The 10,489-nt window shown below is 38.0% G+C and overlaps 3 protein-coding genes across 3 annotated transcripts; all 3 read right to left on the bottom strand.

Annotated features, from left to right (window-relative positions):
* Positions 1 to 703: 703 nt before the first annotated feature.
* On the bottom strand, positions 704 to 3,567 carry LOC119790605 (histone H3-like). Its single transcript, XM_038296207.1, has 2 exons — positions 3,232 to 3,567; positions 704 to 1,104 (listed from the first exon to the last, which is right to left on the bottom strand). The coding sequence occupies exons 1-2, from the start codon at positions 3,565 to 3,567 to the stop codon at positions 784 to 786; spliced, it is 657 nt and encodes a 218-aa protein (XP_038152135.1). The 3' UTR covers positions 704 to 783.
* On the bottom strand, positions 1,691 to 2,266 carry LOC119790596 (histone H2A-like). The gene has a single exon (XM_038296198.1). It carries the CDS (start codon positions 2,264 to 2,266, stop codon positions 1,883 to 1,885), a length of 384 nt encoding a protein of 127 aa, XP_038152126.1. The 3' UTR covers positions 1,691 to 1,882.
* Positions 3,568 to 4,489: 922 nt separating the features above from the next.
* On the bottom strand, positions 4,490 to 5,156 carry LOC119790601 (histone H1-like). Its single transcript, XM_038296204.1, has one exon. The coding sequence runs from the start codon at positions 5,139 to 5,141 to the stop codon at positions 4,536 to 4,538; it is 606 nt and encodes a 201-aa protein (XP_038152132.1). The 5' UTR covers positions 5,142 to 5,156; the 3' UTR covers positions 4,490 to 4,535.
* Positions 5,157 to 10,489: the final 5,333 nt, after the last annotated feature.

Below are 10,489 nucleotides of genomic sequence, written 5' to 3'. Positions count from 1 at the left end.
ATACCACATTTATACGATTTTCTGTTTATTTACCATGGTGCACATTGGTGTCTTTGCTACATTTCTGCTGCTGTAATAATATTTCCCTATTATGGGACAATGAAGGGATTTTTATATTCTGAAATGTCAGTGAAAATTTTATTTTAAGGCTGTTTAATACCAGCGGTAAACCGAATTTCTAATCAAATTTCAAATAGCAGGAATCGTCTTAAGAAATGTGGGTTGCTCTTAAAAGAGCCATTGTTTGTGGGATTGAGTTGGAATTTAACCTTCAATGCCATATAGTGCAGCTCTGCCTCTTCAGAGCAAAATAAATTAATTAGTAATTGACAATATTCATTGTTTAAAAGAAAAAAAATGGATATCCATTTATAAATATATATATATATATATATATATATATATATATCTTTTTATTCTTATAAATGTAGATATTGTTTCCAATTGCTCCCTAAAGGAAATTGTAGGTCAGCAATATATTGCGGTTATTTATATATTCATAACTATGGCAGGATTGGTCCTCCATACAACACCCTCCTTTGGCCGTGTTTTTAAATCAGTAATGACGGAACCATTCTTTATTCCTCAAAGACCTGAAAATGTCCTATTTCTAACCTTTGTACCATTTAATACCGAAAATATAAAAACTCAGAGCCCTTTATGAGCTGCAGTATACCTGGTATTTCCAGCTTACTTTAGTGTCTGACTATAACAGCAGGAATCATCTTAAGAAATGTGGGTGGCTCTTAAAAGAGCCGTTGTTTTGTGGGATTGAGTTGGAATTTAACCTCCGAAGCCGTAGAGAGTGCGGCCCTGCCTCTTGAGAGCATAGACCACATCCATGGCGGTCACTGTCTTCCTCTTGGCGTGCTCGGTGTAGGTGACGGCATCACGGATGACGTTCTCCAGGAAAACCTTGAGGACACCGCGGGTCTCCTCGTAGATGAGACCGGAGATGCGCTTGACTCCACCACGGCGGGCCAGACGGCGGATAGCGGGTTTGGTAATACCCTGGATGTTATCACGGAGGACTTTGCGATGACGCTTAGCGCCTCCTTTTCCAAGTCCTTTTCCTCCTTTGCCTCGGCCGCTCATGTTGTCTATGTCTAACTGACAGAGAGAATACTGCTAGATCGCTGAGCAGCTACTTATAAATACACCCTACGGACCTAAATGAGGACAAGCCACCCTCTTTTCCCGCCTCTAACCACATTTCCGCCCTTAAGATACAAGTTCAAGAGACTCTAAATAAAGAAAAAAATCCAGCTGGTATAGGATCAAACCGAATGGAAATAACTGATTTATTAAGAAGATGCAGTTCATAGAAAAGGGTTTTGGTTCATATGGAGTTTCCAATAACTTATTAGATAGTATTAGATATCTTGTCTGTGTATCAGCTGTGATATCAGCTTTGTGTAGTGTGCAGGTTAGTTCCAAATTTATATGTCACTTTTAACAAACAATTACAAGTGAAACGACTTGAACTTTTGTAACTGTCCTTTACTACAATTTATATAAAGAAAATGGAAAAAAAAAAAACGCACCTAAGAAAAAAATATTTATAAACAAAACCTAAGGAAATCAATAGGACCTTGACACTGAAAATGAGGCAGGTGCTTAACAAACCAGTATTTATGGAGTGCAGTCTTAGGTTTTCATTAAAAATTTATTAATTTCAGTGGATATGAACATATGTTATTAGGATTTGTATGCTTCCTCACGTTTCCTTTTATGTTCTTATAAAGACATTTATTTTCACATCTAGTATCCATGTTATGGTTTCCTCAGTAAGTGTGTATGTTCTAATAGTAAATCCCGCTCATTAGTGAGATTTGGGTGGCTCTTAAAAGAGCCGTTGGTTTGTTTTAGAGTGCCTGCAGTTTTACTTCTTTGCTGGTTTCTCGGTTTTCTTGGGCAGCAACACAGCCTGGATGTTAGGAAGAACACCGCCCTGAGCGATGGTAACTCCGCCAAGCAGTTTGTTGAGCTCCTCGTCGTTGCGGACAGCCAGCTGCAGATGACGGGGGATGATCCTGGTCTTCTTGTTGTCACGAGCAGCGTTTCCAGCCAACTCCAGGATCTCAGCAGTCAGGTATTCCAGCACTGCAGCCAGATAGACGGGAGCTCCAGCGCCCACGCGCTCAGCGTAGTTGCCCTTCCTCAACAGCCTGTGAACACGGCCGACTGGGAACTGCAGCCCAGCACGAGAGGATCGGGTCTTGGCCTTTGCTCTGGCTTTGCCTCCGGTCTTTCCACGTCCAGACATGATTTCTGAGTAGGTTTACTTTAACAAGTGGCTGTCAGGACGCGCATTTGGAGTATATATAAGGCCTGTCGTGGATCATATGCTCTCTGATTGGTCAAATATAACAACAAATCCAATCGTCCAATCAAAGCAGGCGGCTTTTTCCCGCAGTCTGCTTCTGTTAATTACCACTAAATGCAGCCGACAGATCGGGGCGTGGCTAAAGGTTGAGGCCGTGGCTTCAGGCTGCCAGCTGGTGGAAATTATTCAACCCCTTCACAGACACAATAACACACCTCTTTAAAGAAAACACTTGCATATGGTTGTACCAGAGAAATTCTGTATCTCAAGAGCTACACACTACATACAAGAATTGTTCAGAACTGTACCCAAATGTAAACACTGTAAAAGAGTTTAGTAAACAATTATAAATTACTGCAAAACAAAATGAAAACCCACTTTTAACATTTCGATGGATGCTTGTAAAATATTTAAATGTGAAAATAATCTACATAAGTTTTGCAACATTTATGTAGCATTTTTGCTGCAATAATCATTAGTAGACGATTCAACATTTATAGGAAGTGGATTTATTAAAACGACCAAAACATCTATAGATGTTCTACACATTAAATTCTGTACATTTTGGATTTACTATACACTAAGAATAATTGATTGTTTCTAAATACGTTTGCTGCAGATGGAGGTTCATCTTGAGCCTTCCTAGTCAGTCTTACTACATAAATATTGAACATTTATACAGGAGGCTTATAGCCTAATCTGGAAGGATCTTTTTCTTTTCATTCCATTTCTAATGTACGCTGTACATCACTTAATACAGGATCAGAGCTCTGAAGAGAGAATTATGTGGCTCTTAAAAGAGCCGTTGGGCTTTGTTGGATGAGCTTGACTTATGCTCTCTCTCCACGGATGCGGCGGGCCAGCTGGATGTCTTTGGGCATGATGGTGACTCTCTTGGCGTGGATGGCGCACAGGTTGGTGTCTTCGAACAGACCAACCAGGTAAGCCTCGCTGGCCTCCTGCAGAGCCATGACGGCGGAGCTCTGGAAGCGCAGGTCGGTCTTGAAATCCTGAGCGATCTCTCTGACCAGACGCTGGAAGGGCAGCTTGCGGATGAGCAGCTCAGTGGACTTCTGGTAACGGCGGATCTCCCGGAGAGCCACGGTACCGGGCCTGTAACGGTGGGGCTTCTTCACTCCACCGGTAGCCGGGGCGCTCTTACGGGCAGCTTTGGTAGCCAGCTGCTTCCTGGGAGCCTTTCCTCCGGTGGATTTACGGGCGGTCTGCTTCGTTCTGGCCATGGCGGACTAGGTGCTTATCTCTCACTCAACGAGGATAACATGATTCCACAGGCGAAACAGCAGCTTTATAAAGAGACGTGCGGCGTGAGGTGGCCTCTGATTGGACCAAATTAAACACGTAGTAACCCTCCATCCAATTCAGTCATTGGTTGAGTTTGAAATTTCAAAATAAAGCGCGAGATGTGTAACAAAAAAGAAAAATACGGAGTAAAATAAAATCCAAGGTAAATAAGGGAATTTCATTCTGAAAAGTCTGATATTTGCTTTAGCAGAATATTAGATAATAAAAATGTGTTATTCATGATCATTTTAGGAAATATATTTGTAAAATAAATGTGCTTGTTTTAAATATTAAACTTAGTTTTTACATCCTTGCCAAACGCCAAGGAGACTACACATGTAACTATTTAGACTTATATCTGCTTTCATAATAGAAACCTTTAATTAAATCTAGTGCTTTCATTTTCAATTTTTTTTAACATATTTTTTACTGCCATGGATTCCCTTCTTTTTGTCCTTTATTAAATATTTACAGCTATTAAACTTTACTTAGATAAAATAAAAGTATTACCTTGAGTAAAATGGTGTCCATGCTGAAATAGTTTTGTTTTTATATTAAACATTATGTCTAATTAAAAAGCTAATTTTCATGCTTTCATTCACAGAAACATTTGTTGAGGTGGAGTTATTTCTTTGTGTTAATAATGTGATCACAGTGAAATTATCCCGTTATTTTAGGGTAAATCTGTGAATCATGGATGAGGCTGTCCCATGGGGTTCAGTCATGAGTGAAATAAACTGATTTTTATAATTCCATTGATCAGCCACTCTAATCACTGCCTTTAAGTTTGAGGATATTATCTATTTAAGTAATTAACTAAATGCCTAAAGGAATGAGCTCTTGGGATGAAGCTGTGGTGGCTCTGAAAAGAGCCTTTGTTGCACCGAGTGCTGGTTGAAGCAGCAGTCTACTTCTTGGCCTTCTTAGCTGGGGCCTTTTTAGCTGCAGGTTTCTTGGCTGCAGGTTTCTTAGCTGCAGGCTTCTTAGCAGCCTTTGGCTTCTTGGCAGCAGGGGCGGCCTTTTTGGGGCTCTTCTTCACCACCTTTTTCACGCTTTTCTTGGCCGCTGCTGCCTTCTTCGGAGACTTCTTGGCTGCTGTCGCTTTCTTAGCAGCGGTGGCTTTTTTCGGGGTGCTGACCTTCTTGGCGGCGGGCTTCTTGGCTTTTGCGGGAGCCTTCTTCTTCACCACCTTCTTGGCTGGTTTAGCGGATTTGGACTCCTTGGCGAGCTTGAAAGAACCGGAGGCCCCGGTCCCCTTGGTGTGGGCCAGGGTGCCGTTGGTCACCAACTTAGTGATGGCCGTGTTGATCCGCTTGTTGGCTTTAGCTACATCCACCCCTTTAGCAGCCAGGACCTTCTTCACCGCCGACAGAGACACTCCTTTGCGCTCCTTGGACTCGGCCACGGCGTCCACGATCTGCTTGGACAGGCTGGGTCCATCCTTCTTGGCCTTAGGAGCGGACTTCTTCCTCGGGGCTTTAGCCGGTGCAGCTGCTGGAGCTTCTTCTGCCATGTTTCTCTCTTAATGTTCCTCTGAACGTCTCCAGCTCAGAGCAGGAGGCGGGATTTATAATATGGATGAGAACCCTGAAGAAACAACTCAGCCTGCTGCTCTGCTCCCGCCTCAAATCGCTCCGCAATTGTGTTTTCTTCGCGGCATTTAAGGCTTTAAATCTTCGCTAAATTAAAGTTTTTTATCATATAACTTACTTTAATGGAAAGGTTAATGCCCGTTCTACACAATGAGGTAGCATTTTGTTTCCAGGACTTTCTCTTTTTGACCCAGGAACGCTCAAAAGTGTCTGAAGCTCGATGTTTCTGAGCATTAAGAGGCGGATTTTCTCCACATTTCGTACTTTAAAACATCTAAAACAATTGTTCACACAACATTAAGACAAGACCCTCGCTAAAAAACAAAGGAATGAAAAGAAAACAAATGAAATGGTTTCGTTAGTGTCATTATTTCAGTTAGAAATGATGAAGGTTCTCCCGGCAGTAAACACACAGAAACTGTCAATGAATCGGTAGGGCAGGATTCTCGCTTGGAAGAAAGGGTTGGAAATTAACACTTTGTCTGTCAAATAGCCTATTTAACACACACAGACACACAAAAAGTACATACTGGTGTCATAGTTTAGTTAAGAATAGAAGAGGACGTGAGATTTATTCATTATTTAGATCCTTCTTGTCTCTATTTCTCACTGAATCAGGCACTAAATGCATTTTGTCTCCTTTAAATAAACTCAATGGCCTAAAAACATTTTCACCCAAATCCTGTTTGCATTGCAGTGAGATGATAAAACATTTAGGATTTATTAATTACAAATGAATTTGTTACAAGCGTACATAATTACATCAAAGAAGGACAAATTAATTGAGCTGCTTGTGCCTTCTGGCCTCTGGACAATAAAAAATGTTTACAGATAGATCAATCAGCAACTTAATATTTGAAGTTTGTTTAGGTTTTTAATGGTTGAACAGAAAACCTCAAAACTAACAAGCAAGAACGTCTCAATAAGTTCTAGTTTTATTTAGTTTTGACCCTGTAATCTATTAATTTTTTTACTACTTCATGTTAATTTTTAACAGGTTTCAGAGACTAACTTCAGATTTCTCCTCTGTGCTGAAACATTTCTCTTCATGGTTCAGATTGTCTCCAGAGGGGTTAACAAAATCATTCCAATAAAAGTTAAAAAACATTCCACTGGAATCTGTTTCCAAGTTTGAAGATCTTTTGCTTCCCATCCAGGAAGCTTTTTCAATTCAAAATGAGAAAAAATCAAACTGCACTACAATACAGATCACTCAGCAGAAAGAAAATATGGGGAGAATTTGTTGCTTTCATTTATCAACTTCTTGTCTGTGCTGGAAAATTATACAAAAGTTCAATCCTATTTGTGCTTTGTGTAGAATGTTAGTTCATGGTTTGTTAAAGAGATTTATATAATGGTTATCAATAAAAGAGAAATGTAACATAATCAGCCAGCAAGAATACATCGATTTTTGGATTTCTACATAAAGAAAGTTAACATTAGTAAATGGTGAGAGGTAAGTAGAAAGAAGGGTGTGTTTTGCATTCACAATTATTTTGTTTTACAATATATTTAACTCATATTAGGGTTTCTTATGTAACATTTTATATTTGGTCATTTTATCCCAGTCTGTGAGAAGCACATACTACTGTTTAAATGTTTTTTTTTTTTTATCTGATCTTCATATTTACTAAATAATGAAACAGTGTACTACTTTTATTCACTAATCAAAAAAAATTTTGTGTGTCTGTGATACAGTTTTGTAATCATTAGTGATGCACAGAGCTGTGTAAACAGTCAGGATGGTTGCTTGTTAAAGTTGCTTTGGGCTACTTGTCTGTAATCTTTGTTTTGATTTTCCTCCAGCCATCAAGAGGTGATGAAAATAGTATCTGATATCAGGATACACAATAATAAATGTTTTATTATTTTGGACTTTGGGATATAATTCTGATGAAATAACAAATAGAAAACTATATTTTTTATTGTAATTTCATAGAGAAACATATTTTCCCCGGTTTGCCTTTAATGTCTGCTACTCTTAAGGGTTTGAAGTAGTGGCAACAAGACATTTAATATTTAGTTTTTTAATGGATAAAAAAATATGAGAAATTATGAAAGTATGATAAACAGTCTAAAGATAAAGAACATGTATGTATTTTACAGGGAATGAGAAAACAATATAGCCATAAACTGTGATTTTAGCTCTCTGTCGCCCTCTAGTGCTTTAATGCTGAAACTACAAGTGTATGACAACATCACCAAAGACCGCAGCTTTTAATAAATTAAATGATGATGTTGGTCACTGTTATGTGACATGGTTGCTTTTGTGAAATGTTCTCCATGTGGAGCTGACCGTATAAAGGCTATTTAAACATTAAATCTATTTGCTTGATATCTGGAATAGAAATATATCCACAATCATATTTTAATTATTCCAACTACATTATAAGATATCAAATAAATCAGCTGATTCATCATTTGAAGTGTCACACATCCTTTAAGATAACTAACTTAATTAGATATAGAAGTTATTTTTTTCCTATGTTGTTATCGTTTTAAAAATTAAGAAAAAACCAAACATATTGGTTGGTTGGTCAGTCTGACATTACACTATGCTAAAAAGCCTGTCATACCATACAGATGGTTATAATACTTTTCGAAAAGTCTACTTAAAATGTATTTCCTTCAATACTCTGCATTATTTTACTTGAAATGTGTCTGTTTTCTTTTTGTACTTTCAGTTTTATGAAACCAAATCCTCCCTTTGTGTTTAGGTTTTGGAGGCAATGTTGATTTTATTTAGAAGCAACCAACATGGCTATCAATGTAACGTATTACAGTTTAAGCTACTTTTTGATGCAATGTGTCGAAAGCAGGATATTAAATCCAGTGTGGTGTATTTGAGCAGTTAATATTCTTAATGTTTTCATATTTCTTATGCATGGATGCCCTAAGATTGAGAGTTTTGGTTGACAGATACAGATAGGTGGACAGATTCCCTGCTAGTTTGGTGGGGGTGGTGGCCAAGTGGTTAGGGCCCAAGGTTCCTGAGCAAGACCCTTAACACCACACTGCTTCCTGGGCACCACACAATGGCAGCCCACTGCTCCCCATGGGGATGGCTTAAATGCAGATAGTTTATTTCCTTGCTCTGTACTTGTGACAGTGTAATGACAATAAAAAGCTAGAAAAAAATTCAAATTAATCCAATTTTTACTTTTATTTAGACATAATTTAGTCGATGCGCTATAGTCACTGTCTGATGAATATATTCTCTGCTCAGTGGATAGTATTTCCTGCTCTCACTATCAACACCTTTCTATATAATTTCTCACAAAACATTAAAAATATGTTTACAAGTTCCCTTTTTGTTCACATTACGATCTGTTTTCTCATCAATGCACAAGAGGGGAGGTATTTCAAGGCTTATCAGCCTATTTAATTGCTAGAGCTAGAGTTTCATATGATACATTTTTAAAAACATTGGGATCTTCACATCTTGAGAGACTTTCTAAACACAGATTTGATATTATCCTTAAACGCTGTTGCCCCAAAGTGGGATGTTTGGAGACACTATATTGTTAATGTGAGACTTCTATAATTGGAAAAGGGACACTCTTTTTGTTGCAGCAAAAACACAGTAACAAATAAGCAAAAAAAGTATTTATCACTTTGTCTAAATCTTAATTAAGAAGATGAAATCACGTGGGATTTTGCAAAAGAATAAAGTAAACCTGTTATTTAAATTTCTGGAGGTAGCACACGCATATGAATGCCTCTGACAGAATACAAATGAGTAATTTTGCTTTAGATTAATCTAGATTAATTCCAGGATCAGAAAATTTCCCTTCTCCTTCTGTGAATATGGCTTTTTAATGAAGGCATTTTCAAAGCCCCATGAACCGATAAACCACTGAGACCACTGATATCTACTGTATGTTTTCACTGGATTGCTGATAGCCCAAAAAATGTGAAGCCACTGGTCACAATATTGGTACTCCCAACTCCTATGGAAACGCATCATAAAAATGCCCACTTGTGTAACATTTGACTGCAAAAACGAGCACTATACCGGCTGTGGGAAAACGTTTCTTGGGTAATTTCACAGTCAGTGGATAATAACAAATAACAAAGAAAATCCATATACACACCGATGTATCCCATAGCATAACAATAGTCAGGCTATCTCGACTGACTCTAAGATATTGACTGAGTTAGCCATCAACATTGTGTCTAACATTAGAAAATAGATTGTAGAGTAAATAGAAAGTAATTCACTGTAAAATAGCAATGTAGTAATTCTTTTTTAAGTGGATGACACTGTCGTTTTTTCTCATTTGAAAACGTCTTGTGCTGAAACATATTGTAGGGTATATTGACAAAAAAAAAGCAACTCAAATATTTTCAAAGTCTAATGCACAGCCACAGCATAAAAGTATATGGCATCATGCATATACAAATTGCAAATAGAAAAATACTATAGTATTAAAAGACATGTACTTATTGGAGACTTTTTTTTCTTGTTTTTTTTCTCAGGTTGGGGTCTGAACTGTTCCTTCTCCCAAGAACATCTCAAGTCTCCGCTAAGTGCGGAGCCCATTCCACTGCTATCCCTCTGCTGGCTGGCGCCTGGGCCTTCTTCGGCTCTTCACAACCACTATTGAGCAGTTTTCCGTCGGATTAACTTTACATGCACAAGTGCTCTCTCACAAACAACTACAGGGGCTTGGTTCCAGGTACTTAGAAACTACTTCCATACAGAAAGCCCATATTCTTATCTTCAGGTACCACAGAATACATGTCAGATTAATTATTACTACTTATACTTCAGCGATAGTATCTAGTTGTTACCTTATTGTATCTCTTGTAAGACATGTACTTGTATTTTAGTCTCGATGTGAAATCTTGAAATCATAGGTAGCATGTAATTATCACAACTATGTCATCAATACATGTATATTACATGTACATCCTCCATTTAGCACTTTTACATACATCTGTATTATTGTGCTTCATTAACTTTGTTGTAATGGATTTTTAATAATATGTCATATTACATGATATATAGACTCCTCTGACTTCATAATGCAATGTGATGTGGCTATTTTTTTTTTTCGTTTTTATCATAAGTTACAGTAATCTACTTATGTTATGAAATAACAAGTGTGTGTCCAAGTAATACATTTATCTTTATTTTAAAAGTATTAAGCCCACCTGAAAATAGGAACATCATTGTTGTTCAATGCTGCAGCGCACATATTGTTTACATTGCGACCAGTCTAACTAGGGAGTACCAATATGGCAGCAGGTGGCTTCACTCCACCCG

This window comes from Cyprinodon tularosa, unplaced genomic scaffold, assembly GCF_016077235.1.
Source record: "Cyprinodon tularosa strain WSP-4 unplaced genomic scaffold, ASM1607723v1 ctg369, whole genome shotgun sequence".
NCBI lineage: Eukaryota > Metazoa > Chordata > Actinopteri > Cyprinodontiformes > Cyprinodontidae > Cyprinodon > Cyprinodon tularosa.
The sequence above is the reverse complement of the archived record's forward strand: the minus strand, read 5'-3'. Positions and strand labels throughout refer to the sequence as shown.